Source organism: Varanus komodoensis, unplaced genomic scaffold (assembly GCF_004798865.1).
Source record: "Varanus komodoensis strain SLA01 unplaced genomic scaffold, ASM479886v1 scaffold12, whole genome shotgun sequence".
Lineage (NCBI taxonomy): Eukaryota > Metazoa > Chordata > Lepidosauria > Squamata > Varanidae > Varanus > Varanus komodoensis.
The window spans coordinates 19,332,223-19,350,575 of NW_025335349.1; the positions used below are offsets into that span (position 1 = coordinate 19,332,223).

At 38.5% G+C, this 18,353-nt stretch overlaps 1 protein-coding gene across 1 annotated transcript in view; it reads right to left on the reverse strand.

Annotated features, from left to right (window-relative positions):
• Nucleotides 1-18,353, reverse strand: part of CSMD3 (CUB and Sushi multiple domains 3) — a 650,552-nt gene that overhangs the window by 433,380 nt on the left and 198,819 nt on the right. Inside the window, exon 5 of the mRNA XM_044421466.1 lies at nucleotides 6,846-7,053. Coding sequence (XP_044277401.1) covers nucleotides 6,846-7,053 — 208 coding nt within the window. The remainder of the gene's footprint in view (nucleotides 1-6,845; nucleotides 7,054-18,353) is intronic.

Below are 18,353 nucleotides of genomic sequence, written 5' to 3' on the forward strand. Positions count from 1 at the left end.
TCACTGTGACCTATGTGATTTGACTTGTACCCCATATGGGCACCTTTGTAAATAGAAACTGGAAAGCCAAAGATGGGACCAGAAATTCCTATGCACTCCTCTCAGGTTTTAGTTCATACATATAGATTGAGGGGATGGAACACCTGTGCTTAGGGACCCAAAAGCTCACATGCAGTCCAACAGCACAATTCTGGCTTCTTCTCTTGCAGGTTTTGTCTCAAAGGTATAAATCTATGCAAGTTCAGACAGAAGAATAGCCTATAACTGCCAGCATGCCTGGTTCAGTATTCCTGGCAGAGAGCCCATATATTTTTAATTCAATGCTGAATTCTTCCTCTGTGCATCATATTAAAACTTTGCAGTGTAGCTGTTGTGATAAGTATCTCTCCTGCAGGAGTTGAAGTTTGCTTTTATTCTTACGGTACAGCTATAATGCATTAGCTCTATCATCTTATTAAGAAAGTTGCCCTTAATTATAATTATCTCTCTGAAAAAGAAGCATGCAACAGCTGCATCTATTCTGGGAATAACTCCCTAGACAATGTAATTATGTTAGATTGGTCAGGAGCTGTCTGTCTAGATTTGAAAGATACTAAACATCAGTGGCATCTTAATTTCATGTATTTATAATAGGACTCTTATCAGCTACTGTTGGTTGTACCAGTAAGAAATCAAAGCTGTGGCACTGCCCTAAGCCACACTTTTAAAGTTAGTGGAACTAAGAATCATGCAAAAGAAGGTATGCTAGCAGGAAATGGCAGAGAAAGTAAAAGTAACACAATGAACCCAAGTGTGCCTGCACTGGAAATCTAGCTCACAAAGAGCCTGATATATACCAATTTGAATGAATGTTTGAAAGACAGACATGTGGGAGGATTAGCCTAAAAATGGGAGAAAGAAAGAACTACAGCTTGCAATAGAAAATGTATTTTCAGTTTTAAAATGAATTTCAACAGTGATGCTTTGGGTAATACAGAGGTGCAAAAGAAATCTCTTCGTAGGCCTCTTGGAGGGGTGGCATATCACTACCAAAGCATTTAAGCAAGCTCCAGACCATGCAGAAGGATCATATTTTGCAGGCAAATGGCACTAATGGGAAACTTCCTCAGAGGAGAATTTTTTCCCAGAAGAACAGCAGAATGGAAAAGATTAAATTCCCTCTCCTTGATTGCTATAGGCCCTATCATCATCATCTCCACAATCATCATCTCTATATCACCCATAGCTGAAACTCTCTGGGTGGTTCACAACAGAATATACAAACAAAAAAATAACTATTGTCTTCCTTGCTAAATCTATTTCCATCTTTCAAAAACCTGCACATTGTATGCAAAGATACAATTAACATCTAGTTTAGGCCTATATAAGTATGCTTTAAAAGCATCTGGTTAGGCTAAATTGTAATATTTAGACTACCAGAGAAATCTGCTCAGCATAAAGTGTCACTGCTTTCAGTGCTGCTACTCATAGGCAAGTGTATATGGTATTAAAAATATAGGAAGAGCTGTGCTAGATCAGGTTAAGTGCCCATCTAGTCCAGCAACCTGTTTACACAGTGGCCAATCAACCCCCATGGGAAATCTCACCAGCAGAACATGAATGTAACACCCTCCTGTTTGTCGTCTCTGAGAACTGATGTACATGGATATACCAGAGGTAGCATAGAGCCATCAGGACTAGCAGCAACTTTTAGCCTTATTCTCCAGGGATTTGCCCATTCCCCTTCTAAAGCCATACAGAATGGCAGCCGTCAAAGCATTTTCTGGAGGCAGATTCCATACTTTAATCACATGCTGTAAGAGGAATTCCTTGCTTTGATTTGTGCTGAAGCTGGCACCAATCAGACTCTAGGTTCTAGTATTAAGAAAGGAAAAAATGTTGCCATATCAACTTTCTCCACACTGTGCATAATCCTAAGCACTTCTAACATGTTTTTCTTTCCATTCCTTATTTTCTATGCTAAACAGCCGCAGGTGTTGTAACCTTACCTTACAGGAGAGTTATTCCAGCACCTTGATCATTTTGGTTGCTCTTCTCTGCACTTGCCAACCCTATGATAAGGTTTTATGTGTGGTGATCAGAAATATACACAATATTTTAAGCATGATCATGTAAAAGGGTCCCATATAATACTGGGAATTTCCATTTCAATCCCTTTCCTAATTTTTCCTAACATGGAGTTTGACTTTTCACAGCCACCACTTGCTAGACTGGTATTTTAACTGAGCTGTCTACCAGAACCCGAAAATCTCCTTCTTTACCAATCACCATTAGCTCAAATCTCATCAGTCTTCATTGTTCATGGGATTTATTTATTTTATTTTGTGGTCTCATTTGACACACTGAACTGTATTTGTCATTTTAATACCTGTCTTCCCAATTTTGATAGATTCTTTTGGATTTCCTCAAAATCTTTTTTTAACCTGTTAATTCCATACCATTTATAAATAAGTTGGAAAACATTGGTCCTAATCCAGATCCCTGCGGGACCCCACTGTATACATCCACTAGATCGTATTAACTTATGGCAATGTAATGCGAAAGATGCCACTGTAATAATGAATATCTAGTGCATTAATAAGTTATCCGTGGCCAGTCTAAGAACTTCATGGAACTTCCCTTCTCCCTTCTTTAGGAATCTAGATAGGTTTTGCTGCTTCTTTAACTAGCTTTTACCAAGGAGGTTTTAGTTCCAGGGGACTAGTCACACCATTCTTGTCTTCATCACCTTTTGAGTAGCATTTCCATTCCAAGAAAAAACAAACAAACTAGGACATTTTATAATAACACTCCCTTCCATTGTTGGTTGTTCTAATCCAAGAGACTGGGTAGCTATTCTTCAACCTTTCTTAAATCCATAGAATGAGTGTTATTGCCTGCAATGCTTCATTATCCAAAGGCTTTGCTAAAATGTTCAGGGTTAATAAGTGGCATTCTTCACAATGTTTCCCCAACTCTCTGCATTGTACAACACTGTTTTGGAAATAGTGAACAGAGAATCACTATGGACCAAAGACAGATCTGAGAACAACCCAGAAGAAGGCATAGCAAATCTACAATTGTGTGGTTCGTATGTGGAGTGAAGGAATATAAGGAAGTATGGCAATCTAATGGTTCAGACTGGTCTGACAAAAAAGAATTTAAACAGCCAGGCCAATGACAGATCTGTTGATTGATAAGCCTAATTTAGAACCAGTTCTCATTACAGATGTTGTCATGCTGAAATCCTGTATATCAAATATGGGGCCAGAATGTAGAAAGTAATGGTAATGGCCACACCTCTGAATGCCTTTCTGAAGTGGGTCCAGTAACACTGTGCAAAACCATGTTGTTTGTTGCCAGTCACTCACATGAGTAGTTCTGCATCGGACTATGTTCCAGGAGACTGCCCAATACTCACAATGATTTTCAAGCTTATTAATTTTTTAAAAAATCACCCCCTTTGCTATTCAGTTGGATAACATGGTATTAAATAACCCCATTTCTTTTATGTCAAAATATGAAATAGCTAAATGAAACTGAAGACAGAATCTCTAATACATTGGCTGGACAATACTCCATAACCTTGCTTCAACTTCTAATAGGATTTTGGGTGATCAGTTTCATCAGACTCCTGAAGAAAAGCAACAGATGAGGATCCTTTGATACAAAGTATTTGTTGCATATATAATCAACATAGCTATTAGGAGGCTGAACCAAAAAGCTTCTCTAAAGGGATAAAAAGTATTAACATAATAAATCTAATTAACAAATCTCTGCTAATTAAGTTTTGTAGATCTGTTTTTTGATTTTTTTCCCCCATAGCATATGGAGAGGTGCTTTTGCATAACCAAGTACATCAATCTAATTCCACAATATGAATGACAAGCTTGGGATAGAATTTTCCTTCAATCTGCTGTTTAAAATGAGCAATTATTAAATTAGCATTTTAATGCTGTACTTTAATTTATAGTTTGCACTTAGGTAATAGAAGCATTTCCATCTTTATATGTTTACTCTGTTCCATCATTTAAACATGAGGCTCTTTGCATCTAAGGGATAAAAATGAACTAAACATAAACAAGGTCTTTTTCAAGTGTCAGATTAACTCTACATAGAATTGCTGCATAAAAGGCAAATGAAGATTTAGTAATTTGAATGATAAATATCATCTTTATAGTATTTGTGTTATCCCATTAATGGCAGGAATAAATTCTGGTTTTAAAATAATTAAGCTACTGACATGTTTAAGCAGTTTAATAGTGTGAACAATCACTAACAAATCTGACTCTTTTCACTGAAGATAATTAACTTATTTAAATGTTAGCGGGAGTTATCTCTGGTATACTACTTTAGTATGAAAATGAAACTCATCAATAAGTCCTGAGCGGCACAGAATGTGTGTCCCTTCAGATGTTGCTGGACTTCAGTTCCCATAACTTCTGATCATAGTCGTCTTGGTTAGGGCTGAATGTAGTTGAAGTCCAACAATATTTGGAACAATAAATGTCCCCCTCAATTACTCCATGGACTGAGGATATATTGACTGTTTTAGCCACTGAATGGGTCATATTTAGATGACACCTATGTACAGATAAATATAGAAACAGTTGCATTACCTTTTTAAAAACTTATACATAACTATTCCTACTGAAAGAGGAATATTTCCGTATATAACTGTAAACACATGATTGTAAAAGCTTAATATGTATTCATTGCATTTGGTATATTTCACCTTTATGTACTGTAAACAAGTTTTTCATTTATTTATTTTCATGTTTTTGTTTTGTTATTGCTGGTTTGTTTTGGTTGTAAGTTTGTGAGAGTCACAAAAATAGATCTGTAATGAGGATGATTGCTCTCATACAGACCATAGGGTTTTTCAAAGTCAAACTCATTCTGTGCCATTTCCATATAAGCTGCTGCTGCTGTTGCTGTTAATGCATTAATGTATGCATTTAAAATATAGGTCTTTTTTACTCAAGAACTCTCACATTGATGAAATATAGCTTTGAGTGCATTTTTCCAATGAGCACATTTTCTCAACACTTTCTCCTAATTGTGTCCATTTTTGTGTACATTTTCCCGTGAAATTAGTAGGATCAGAAAGCTCATAAAAATCTCAGTGTGTAATTTTATCTTGGCTTGCTGAAAGACTCAGAAGTAAATCCACTTGTGCAAACCCATAAAACCTCCAGATTGGAGTTAATTTCTCACCCAACCCTAATCTGTGAGGACACAGGTTCCTCACCCTGGGTTATACAATATCATCTACATACAGGAACTGTTGTTCCGAATTTATCTGATTTTATAGTACAGATCCTCATCTCACACATTTTAGTGAAATAGCAGGGTCACTTTGCAAATGCATGTTCATTGACAGGTGACTGAAAAATCAAGTGATGACATGCACATGTGCAACAGCCCCACAGATGCCAATGAAGTGTTAATATTGCCAAACATCACCTCCAAATATAACACTTTTCAGTGCAAACAATTCAGCTGAAAATCATGGTGTGGTGAGATGGGTAAGAATACATAAGACTGTCTTACACACGTTATTCAGTATTTGCTCTGGCTGACAGGGGTCTCCAAAGGCCATGTCAATGGTCCTTCCCAATCCTGCTACTTAAGATCCTTTTAAAATGTAGATGCAGAGCACAGAATCAGCCTCATATGCATGGAAAATATGGGTCCTAACAGTGACCTGTAGGACTGACTGTGGTAAGAAACAGGTATCTGCATTTTCTGTACAGTCACTTACTTCCTAATAATTCAACAAGTGCAATAAGCAAAGAGTATAGTAGTGTGATTAGATCAACTCCAGGGACAATAACAACCCTTTCTACTGAAAATAGTTCACCAGCACAAGACCCCTGGGGAAACTCTTACAGAAACTGACTTGGACCTTCAGTAATGCCGGAGGTTATTGTAAGCAAGATGTGGAAAGATCAGTATATTATGGAAATTATACTATGCTACCATAAAAATGTACTGGGTTAACTATGTATGCATGCTAAGAAAAGCAACCCTAAAGGAGGTAACTGACTCTGCTCTTAATATCAGTTTTCCTGGAACTTTTTATTATACATTTTCTACTTCAGTGACTGCTACTGTAAAACTATTAGTACATTGGAGATTCACCTCAGTCACCTGCTGCCCTTGCCAGCCCCTGTGCAACCCTTCACAAACTACAGAATGGGGAAAATCAATCTAAGATCAGCAGAGATAGCACAGCAGCTGAGTTAATCAGACCTTACATTCCCCATTTGAGAAGTGAAACCATTGTCAATCACTGGTAAAAGTGAGACAGAAAGTTGTGTAAAGCAGAAACCACTGGAAGTTCCCAGCACTAGATAGCAGGGGAAAACAATGGAATATCAATCTGAACCATATAATACCAGGAGTACAAATTGTACACTTGTGCATTTCTGAACTAGCACTTTTATCCCCTTGGTTTATCAAAAACATGTAAGAAGAAACTAGCAGGTTTCGTTGAAAGCAGAAACAACTAAATCTATGCACCTGCAGAAAGCATGAAGGTTGCTTTCAGATAACATATGCTTCAGATTCCACAGAGATCCCCTGCAAATCCAAAGGAAAACAAAATGCTATTGGCCTAACATTAAACCCATACCATTTTCTCAGTTTACTTGTCTGTAATACCCATCCTGGTAAACAAAGTTGGCATTAGTTGTTAAGCATTAAAAAGAAAGTTACCCATGTTGTACCTGCATTTTCTCTCCCACAGGCTAATAATTGCTGAATAGGAGCATTTAAGTCAAGAAGAGGCAGAGCTGTGAAATCTTGCACAGAAACAACCTGCAGGAATGTCAGGGAATTACATATGAGAAAGATTCACTCACCATATTGTGGGTGGTTCTGAACCTTCTATTTCCAAATAATCGTATTTCTCCTCCATTTGAAAATCCGTAAATATGAGTGAAATGGTGTCCCCAGGCTCTGCCACAATGGTCCACGTGCAGTCAGCATTATTGTGGTACTCGTTAGGAAAATTAGGACTGGAGATGATCCCACTCGATCCCCTCATTGTCCCTCCACATGCATCCTCCGCTGTTAAAAAGAAAAAAGCAAGGAAGAGGAGAAGGAATGTCAATATGAAGAAACAGTGTAGCCTGTTAATAATGTAACACATTATTTTGGCAAAGAGGAGTGCACCTGAAAAACAAAAAGCATATACTTCAGCAGAAGGGGGAATGGAAAGCAAGACTTATACCCTCAGATCTGCTGATTGCCTGGCTCCACTGGGATTCCTTCCTTAACAAACATTTGAAAGCAGCTTTTTCATGAAGGTGCATCTGAAGGAAAACCCAAAGTATTTGATGTTGTGGAAGCCTAACACAGTGCCCAGGGGCACCTCCAGTGGCTCCCACATAGGGGGAGGGAGCATTTGAGCATCAAATTTGTATTTTTTAATTCAGGTTTTCTCCATGTTTTTAATATATGCACATGAATTTGTATGAAATGCATGCAACTACTAGCAATTATTCATAGGTTTCAAAATGTGTACCAAATATTTCAAATCCATTTGAAATTGTCAACTATATGCCACATATTCATATAGAGAAAAAGTTGTAAGATCCTCAGTCCTTTGTATGATAGGAAATGAATGTTAATCCTTCCAGTTTTAGAAGTCAGTCTTCTAGCTGTCAAAAGATCACAGAGAATCCATTTCCCCTCCCATTAAACAAATTTATGACACAATTAAACAATTTTAAAAATTTTGCACATTAGCAAATATTAAAAACTGTTCCAGCACAAACTTTATCTGTGTGACTTCCCCAAAAGAAGCAAACACTGGACATTGCCAAAATATATGCTCAAAAGCAGCATTAGTACAGCAAAGAGCTGAATTATGTAAGCCCTGATTAAAGAGATGTTGGGGTGTCCAATAGACATGGAACAAATATTTTGTTGAGTAAGTTAAACTCTAAACATGTATGCAAGGGGTAGATGTCAAGTCACTGATTGCACTGATAAGGCATTCAGTGGCGGTGCACACCACAGTTTCAAGTGCCAGGATCGTCCCACTGGTCCAAACAGGTTAAGGATCCATGGCTTCTTCTGTCTGCTCTGCTGAGAAGCCAGCTGTTGGGTACCTCCTTTTGCTCAACTGCTTCTAATAAAGTGTTCATTATAAGAATTTGGTAAGTTTAACAATTGCTTGACTTGTTTTCCTCTTTCTTCCTATTTTCTCTTGTCTTTTGTGTTACGTCTTTTAGATAGTAAGCCTGTGGGTATTTATTTTTACTGATCTTATGTAAGCCACTCTGGGAGTCGTTCCGGCTCAAGAGCAAAGCAAAACACACTTAAAATAAATAAATTTGCAAAAACATATGAGAACCATATGGTTTGATAATAGTATAAACAACATTGGGATGCATTTAAAGGTTGTCTTAGATCCCCATCGCTTCTCAAGAAAAAGCTAGTATTTTAGATCGGCACAGGAGTATACAAAGATGCCCACGAACAAAAGCAGAAGAACTGGTAGAGGAGCACAGGTGGGCAACGCATCATCCACAAACTGCATTTGGCCATTGTCATCCTTGCCTATGGTTTTGAATGCAGTGGGAGAAGATTTTTTTGGAAAGCCGGATGGGTCTGCATGGTTCTGCAAGGGTCAAAATTTAGTGCTCTGTAGCTGCTATGGAATACTTTGACAAATTGTAGCAGCAAATGGATGGCCCTTTTTCTGGTGATCTTGCAAATTGCATGGCCCCTGTGGACTCTGACAGTGTTGCATGGAATTGAATATGTCCCATGGGATCTCTGGGGATGTGTGAAAATGGCCTCTCAGCCTTCTGCATTAGAGGAATGTATAAACTCTTAAGTATATATAGACAATTGTCAGGTGCTATTTGACCTCTTCTCATTACCGTCTGGCTCTAATTTTACAGTTTGTATACGTAATATTTAGATACACACATGAATCTTAGTGTCATCCTAAGCATATCAATTCCAAAGTAAACCCACTCAGTTACCTGTGCTTACTGTCTGTGTGAGATTAACGTGTGGTGGGGAAGTGGGGCAACGCTGGCTAGTCTTACCCTAGACTACATGAGATAAAAAATGCTACTCTGTACAGAGCTCAAGTTCTTGACGTAAGGCAGTTCATACACAGGTATATTTGTATGCATGCAAAGCTTTTTCTTTGTTTTCACCAATGCATTGTGGCTGTGGGTAGAATCAGGTGGAAAAATCACAGGCCCCTCCATATACTAGGAAAATGTATGGAAAATGAGGAAACAGAGCTTTTGTGTTGTCTCTGTTAGGAAAGGAAAGCCCTTTCCTGCAGTGGCCTAAGACCTTTGGAAAATGTTGCCATCAGGATATGTCAGACCCTATTGCTTCAAGAAGGTCTTAAAGACTTGTTTCCTTTGGCCCTTGTTTAATTAGATTGGGTTAGAGCTGCAGTTATGCCACAGACTCTGTCATTTGTGTGTGTGTGTGTTTCATGGAACATTTGCCATTTTTATTATATTAAAGACCTTTAATTACATGAATTTTATTTATCACATGTGTTTCAGTTTTGTATGCCACCTTGTCCTGAAGTGCAGCCAAAAATTAAGTCAAATATAATTATACATATACCACTTGTGTTTTGGGAAGGAACAGTTCTTCTATGGTCAATGTGTTGGACAGGATAGATAGCGCAGCCATATCCACTTGTGTTACTTCTAGTGCAGACGATATTGCATTTGCAGAAACTTGGCTCTAAACTATTTCAAAGATGAGATTTCAGCTGAACTTATTTGTGCACAAGTGCAGTTGTACAAGTGCCAGTGCACAAGACACTAATATACAAGGGCTTGAATAACAGAACGAGATTCAGTGGTGTTCTGCTAGCTGTATTTGAGTTTATGGAACGAACAGCACTGCTGGATTCTGCATCATGTCCCTATCAAGAGTTGACCCTCCCCCAATTCTGACTGCAAGCCTTCTCTTGTTGCACAGAAATCAAAGGAGTGAAATCATCCTACTAACTTGCCTGGATGTTCAGATAAACATCTCTAAATGAGGAAAAAGCCTCTGAGGTTGTGCTCAAAGTCATCATGATAGCTGCATGCAGTAACCACAGCTGAATTTAGAAAACTATGTTACAGAAGCTCTGCAGGAGAGAGGATTATATGGTTCCTTGTTGAAAGGGTTTATGTTTCAGGTTAAGTACACAAGACAGGATGAAAGAAGAGCTAAAAGCCTGATAAAAGAAAAGCAAGGACTGAAGAAGGAACAGAGAAGAATTCAGAGAAGGGAACAAAGGAGAGTAGTTGTCTCACTCAAGAAGAATGGAAAGGAGGCAGCAAGAAACAAGTAACTGCTTCGGACAGAAGTTCCAACTGAGTACATTTAATAGCTACATAGTAGGAATGGATGCAGCTTTTCCCAGCATGGAGATACAGTGACAGAAAACTCTGTACCTGTTGAATGTCTTCCTGTCGCGCGGCTGTTAAAAATACAGGAACCCTGCTAGGGGAAAATGCAGCAGTTCCTAGCAAGGATTGGGGAATCAAAGTAATTGGAAAAAGCCATTAATAGGGGAGTGAGGATTATATCTATATTATAAAAAGGCTGAATATATTGGAACAAAAAACTGGTGGAAATGAACAGTGCAACAAGAAATATAAGGTGGGTGGAGGGGTTAAGTCATCGTACCCTGAATGTTAGCAAGAACTGCAGTGTATTATCAGGATTTAGGGTACTGCAGTGCAGATTAAGAGCCCTTGACTTTACCATTGACCTATTATATAGATTATAAGATAGCTTACTTTGTTTTATATAACCTGGCAAACACACCACAATCACTACACTGAGGAATAGGCTTGGGGAGGCAGAAGGCCTGTGAGACTCTTAAGAAGTACTACAACTTCTGTGATGCTTTTATGAAAGGGTGGTCATATGCCCTCTTTTACAGAGTCCAACATTCTGCTTGAAGGTTGTCCAGCTGTCCAAGCCCAGTTTAAAGATAAAGAACCCACAGAAGGAATACCTGTGAGGTGAAGTTGCCCATCAACAGTACCTGGACAGCAAACTGATCAAGGTGTACAGGTGACCAGTCACAACTCTCCACACTACTGTATTCCTCACTACTGCATTTATTTATCTTGTTTGTTTGCCTACAAGGAACCCTAGACAGTTTACATAATCTCTTTCCTTTTCTTCTCTCATTTAATCCTCACATCAACCCTTTAAGGTAGGTTACACTAAAAACCAGTGGCCAGCCTGAAGTTACACCTGGGTCTCATAGCTGAGTGGCACCTAGAACCTGCACTTCCCAAGTCCCAGTCCAAAACTCAAGGTATTATGACACTCAACATATAAACTAGCATTTGCAAATTTTTATGCAAATCTGCATCCTCTTTTAGACTGTCAAGTGACCTCTACTTGAGCAATCCTCAAGCAACCACACAAAAAAACCTAAACAATTTATCAATCATCCATTTTGAATGCAGCTGTCTCTCCCACCTGCCATATAAAACAACTGCCATCAAGCTATCAGTCCTGCTTTGCTCCCTGCCTAGGCCTGCAACAAAAAAGCTTTTACAAGCAGTGGTTGGTGGACCGCATTTGGTTTAGCACGATCAGAAGCACAGCAGCCTTGGTCTACTAATTTTTATTACAATGGAAATTAGGCTGGCCTCCATTTGCCCATTTCCATCCTCACCTGTGAAATATTATGCTCTAATCTATGAGTGTTCTGATGAATAGTTTACAGTTATTAGCTTGAATGTCATGTTCCTGGCACTTTACTGCTCATGCTTTTCTTCTTCTTCTTTTCTAGCACAGGAACCATTTTAATAAAGAGGGCTGTTTGACACAGCACATATTTCAAAAAGGACTTCCTTCTTGGATGCACTCTTTGCTTTACAATGCATGCTGAGTTCAGAGATGCAGGACTGCATAGCTCTTTGTTTTAAGACCCTTGGGTTTCCAGTTCTGAGAAGAAAAACAAGGCTGTTGGTGTTGTTGCTTGGATAAGAAAGATTTTTTTAAAAAAATCAGTTTATTGCTGTTGTTGGACCCAGGTGCTTTACTTTTGCAGTGTAAGATGGTGAAAGGTCAGGGATCTCTAAACTTAATATATTCTGCATATTAGAATCATATAACATATTCTCTCTCTCTCTCTCTCTCTCTCTCTCTCTCTCTCTCTCTCTCTCTCTAAAGGTAAAGATATTAGCTCTAGGTAGGTGATCTAGAATTAGCTCTAGATTGGTGCTGTTCCTATCTGTAAGAAGAGAGTTGTTTGGACTGAACAGACCCTTTTGGGCCATTCCACCTGCTGTCCCCAGAAGCAACTGTCTGCATCAGCTAATCAATTAGCACAGATTGTGGAGTGTAAGTAAAATTATCTGCACATTCCCCATCTTTAAAAAAAAGAATGCACAAACCACTGTTCTTTAAAATAGTAGTAGTAGCAGTAGCAGTAGCACAAGTCTAACGTTCAAGCTTAACTTGCATCACACTGAATTAGTGCCAGCAAAGGGTTGATTGAATGGAATCTGTAGGGACATGCTGACAGAACCTACTGGATTTTTACTCCTCAGTTGGATTTCAGAAAGCGAGAGACCAAGTGAGTGAGCCAGCTAGCTAGCTAGCTACCTGGCTAGCTAGATGTGTGGTCAAGACATTCAAACTGGGCCCAAATGTTGCTAAATGTGTATGAATTATAGCTATTCTGTCAATATGCACTATCATAGCCATTGTGAGTTTAAGTATTTAGAGAAGGTGCTTCAGTTTTTTCAGAAAGGAAAATTATGATCAACCAACTAAGCATACATAAGACATGCAATTTCAGTGCCATAAACTGCAGGTGAAAAAGCCTTCAGAAATTCTGGAAGTTTGTTAAGTCCAAATGGAACAAGATGAACGAGATTTCCAGTGTTACACATTCCTAGGTGCCATCTTCTGACAACCTCAGCATTTGAGTCGAGCATGATGTTTCAATGCTATTAAACAAAATTGTTGCAAACTGCCCAGAGAGCTTTGGCTATTGGGTGTTATCTAAATTAAATGAACAAATAACATATCAGCATAACAATCTAGCATATTGCCCCTTTCCAGAAAATGATGGGAGGAATTATCATTCTTTCATTATTATTTCCAGCAGCACCACTGTCAAGTGAGGCACTTTTAAGGATGCAATCCTATCATCCAGTTTGGGGCTCTGCACTGTTGTTTTAATTTAAAGTTAAGATTATTTTATTGCTGATGGCAAAATTAATAGTAATTGAGCCACATTCCTAAGTTAATATTGGTCCATAGGGCTATGAGAGGTTTTTAACAGTTGAACAGGGGGTGTGGTACAGGCAGTTATGACAGCTGGAAGCTGCAATAAGATTAGCAGGAAACTAATGGAGAAAAAGAAAAGTCAGATATTCGTCTTTGCACCAATTTCATTATTTTACCTGGATTTAGAAGAATATGAACTGCTGTTTTCATTTGTGTGTGTGAGCATGTGCAAACACATGTGTAAAAACATACACACACACACATATCCCCACTGTGCGTTTGTGGAGGTCAATACCCCCAAGATCTGCAGCTAGCATCACAGACCCCAGCAACACAGTCTCTCTTCTCATGCTTGAAGATTCGGAGTAACAGAAGAGAAATACTTCGAGTAGTGTTCAACAGCTTGGTAATACCAGCATCACACCTCTTACTTTGACAGGGTAATGCATCATACATGGTGGGACTAGTGGAATCAAATTTCCTGCATGCTCCAAAAACATGGATAGAATCAGCCTGCACATCTTACTGGTTTTAATGGGTCACTGTTAAAAGTATGTGTCAGTCTTCCACTGAAATCAATGGGATGCAGCTGCACTTAACTTCAGCTAAATTATACACTCACACAGCAGATTCATCAACTGTGAGGTCGAAGTGTCTCAGGTGCTTAAATTATTTGTTACTTAAAATCAAAGGGCATGTCCATTTATACATCCAGTGTTAGGATCATAGTGGCAGCTTAACCCCTACACTCCAAAGGATAAATATAGCAAAGGGAGAGTAGAAATATATGTCTTGTTTACATGTAGTCTCTGTGCACACTGACTGATCAATGCATGGAGGATGGAGTGAGTACGAAGGAAATTATTTTAGGCCCATCTCCTTTCACACATTGATCGTACTGGATTTAAAGCATCTGCACATGGTTTAAAGAAGATCTTTAAACTTACCCTTGGAAATGTTCTTCTAAAATGCTATAGATTTTTCCAATACCTTACTTTTAATTTGATGTATGCTAGGATTGCCACCATTTTTATGGATGGACTCCATGATTGTAATGGCTGCCTAGCAAACAAAAATCACACTTTCCTATGTATGTTCACATTTTCCCTGTTGATTGCTGCTCGTTATGTGACCAAAATCTTTTTCAAAAAGGAAAAGCAATGGAGAAGTATAATGTTTCCACATAAATAGATTCTACACTGACTAAGCTTGCAATAAGCAAAACATTTAAATTCAGTCAATGAAGTCTGTGTAATAGAACACTTTCAGACACTCATATTGAAAATGACAATGTATTTTATAATTTTTTTAAAAATGATGTTTCTAAGGCATTGGTGGCAGTAGGAAATCTCCATTATGAAGTAGAGGAAGAAAACCAACCTTTAACACAGAGATTTCCTAATTCTACACAGATGACTACATATTTTCCCTGTACTATCAAACTGGATTGCTTTAAGAATAGTGATTTATATAAGGAAAATCACAGTTTATTTCCCAGCTTTCACTTTGTGGTTCTTCTAGCTCCTTTGTTCTACATTGATCAATTTCTAAAATTCACACTTGCGCCCTGCATTTCAAGGTAGCATCTAGATGGTTTTCTGATTAGTACCCTGACAAATGGTCACTGGCCCAGGGTCACCTAAAGAGCTGAAAAATTATTCCACTTCATGTCTCCCTATCCATCACAGCCCACTGGATCCAACCACAGTATATGCTGCAAATTAAATTTATAATATTTTAGGAAGAGGAAAAAGAAGCAGGAGAAGCACCTTCTTTTCTGTGTTCCATTTTGAATTAGAGTATGTTCCTTGAGAATTTGTACATGACTTGAAACACTAAAGGGAGTTCAACAGCAACATTTCAGCAGCATACTACTTATCTCCCTAATCCTGTAATAGTTGCTTATTACTGTTAAAGCACCCCCACATTTATCTCTAGATAAAGAGCCTCAAGTGACAAAATGCTTTCTCAATTCTAGTCTCCTTTTATTTCTGTTGGAGAACAGTTATTCACAGCTCCTAAAATCCATCCCTCCAAAACGTGATGTCTGATTATCATTTTTGCCCAGAAGCTGGAAATAGACTTGACCTATTCAGGATAGACTTTCAGCCAAATTACAGAGATTGCTTGGTCAGCTCTTTTTTCTTCTTCTGCCAAAAAATTATCAGCTCAAGTCCACTTTCATCTGGGAAGTTCATGGCTATGGACGTTCAGAATGAGAAGTAGAAGATGCATTAGCAGGAAAATTAAAATTATCTATATATCTTAAGCAAAGCTTAGCAAAACAGAATTGTCTTCATTCAAATATTTTTTAAAAATGTGAGTCATTTCTTTAAAATACAAGTACATGAGTATGAAAAATATAGCTAAATTTTATTGCAATGATTTTTGCAAGTATGAAATGATTATATTTATACCTACATTTATACCTAACTTGGATTATGTTTTTAATCTTTCCTCGGAATAAAAAAGTGATAATAATTTCAAGCTGTTTTTAGCTACATAATTATACTGTATGCCTGAAAAAGGCCTCGGTGATGCCTTTGCCCTAATAGAGGCCATATGTCTGCTTATAAGCAAAAGGATCCACTGACAAAAGGCCCCTGGACTTGCTCCTCCTCTTTGTTTTTGAAACCTGCTTGCCAACCTGCCTCTTGCTTGTTTCCAGACAAGAGTGCAGGTGAGGAGGAGGAGGAGGAGCAGATGTCCCTATCTGCCTAGCTCCCTGACTGTCAAGAGAACAAGTGGTAGTGATGACAAGCAAGAGGATGGAGTAAGCAGATGGCAATGATGGCAGAAGGAACGAAGAGGCATTCTGTGAGGGAGCCCACGGAGGGTGTTTTGCACCACTGTTATGTGCCATCACTGTCTCCAAATTATGGCGATTCTATGAATGGCCCCCCACCCGCAATGTCCTATCTGCCCTACTCAGCTCTTGTTACATTCATGTCTGTGGCTTCCTTGATCGAGTCCATCCATCTAACATCTGGTATTCCTTTCCTTATTCTGCTTCAACTTGCCCTAGCATGATGGTTTTCTCCAGGGAATCTTATGTCTGAAGTATGACAGCCTCAGTGTTGTCATGTTTGCTTCTAGTAAAAACTCTGGCTTGATTTGATTTGGGATACATTTGTTTGCCCTTCTGTTCGCCCAGAATATTCACAAAGTTCTCCTCCAAAACAGCACCATGTTTTGAATGATTCAATGTTCCCCCTGTTGGCATCCTTCACTGTGCAGCATGCTTGTCCTTACATAGTGATGAGCAATACAATAGCATGGATATTCTTGGGCTTGATGTCCAGTGAAACATGCTTATACCTAATGATCCTTTTTAGTTCCTTCATTGCTGCCTTTGAAGTCTCCGGCTTCTTCAGTTTTCTTGGCTACAGAGTCCCTTTGAATTATTGCTGTTGTGAAGATAAGATTGTGAGCAGGAAGAAAATTATGTAAAGCCAGAGTTTCTTAAAAGGAAAAGAAAGATGAGATATAAATATAATGAATGAATGAATGAATGAATGAATGAATGAATGATAATGATTTGAGTCCAAGCTCTGCTGTGCCACTGAGTGGGGATCCCTGGAGTGTTGCATTCATACACAGAGTATTAACTCTGTACTACCACTCTCAACATAACCAAGCCTTTACGTGTAAATTAGGACAAACTGTGGAAAGTTTAATATATAACTTCCTATTGACCTACAATCATCTGTTTGGAGTCTGGATATAGAAAAGATGTTCATGCAACATCTTAGTAGGTTCATACAAGTACTTTCTTGGACACTGCAGTAACAGCTTGCCTTTGTAAAATCTGCAGTGCCTCATTCACTCTGGTTGCATTCCAAACTCCCTGGTCTCCTTTGAATAGGTGCCCTTCAGTGGTATTGGTTTATAGGTTCCAGCCATTGGCCAGTCTGCCTGGGGATGATGTGAATTTTAATCAAATGCACATCTAGAAGATACCAGGTTTGGGGAAAATATTGCAAAACCCTATCAGAGATGGACAAATCACTCTATTTTATGGTCCTTGTCAGTTTTGCATGTATTCAGTTATAATTCCATTCTAATCAATCTGTTTCATCCTGTGTCGCTGTTGTTGTTGTTGTTGTTAAAGAATATCTACATGAAAATCCACATTTGTTTTCATAGGTAGTTTCCTCTATAGGGCATTTTGTGCACAATTTCCTCCAATATGTTATTTTTTTGTATGCGACAGTCCCTAATAAATGCGTTTTTGTGCTGAGCTGGAGATGACATTGCAAAATGTAGAGAAGAGCTTAGTCTGCTGGATAACTGCATAATCCAGACAGTGCAAGTTAGTTCAATTCACTTACAAATGTGGGCTCAATTGTTACCTGTCCCTAACTTGTGTATTTTAAATGTTAGATAATCCTGTTTCCAAAGTTGAAGTTGGGTCCATGTATAGTAGCACCCACTTTGAGCATTAGCAAGGTTATTAGCCATTGTTACACTGCTGTGTACATCTGAATTCGGCTCCAGCCATTTCATGGGAAGGCTAAATTTTCTGGAAGACAGAACAGCACAAAATAAATTAGTGGAAGAGGGAATGGGCTACTAAAAACATTAAGACAAAGAGGCTGATTTCCATAAGAAATCAACTGCAAAGCTGCCCAAAGTTAATACATATTATGAAATGTTTCTGTATCACTACCACCCCCCCCTCCCCACCCTATAGTGTCTCAGGGTGGTGAAAACATAAACATTTCTGGGTATGTGTCCACCTAATTGTTGCTGCTAGGGCAAGGGAAATGGCTTAAAGGGTGATTCTCACCATTTTCTAGGTGACAAATATAAGAGGTTAGACTAGTAGAACAAGATATTTCACTGATATTTTGGTGATATAGAGTGATATAGAGACTCCTGAGCCAGAATAGATGACAACCATCTCCATCATTATTAAACTACCAAGAAATCCCTTCCATTGTTTAACATTATGTACTGGATGTCTGTAATGGTTCCTTTCTTGGGATTGGGAACAAGGAACAAGGGACCTCCCTTAACCTTGTGATCTTTTTCTGTCAATACTACCCACTGATGGGAGAGAGTTAGTTCTTTCCTGTAGTGGGAAGATTTCAAAATAGTCAGTAGTACTGCCTGGGGGAAATTTT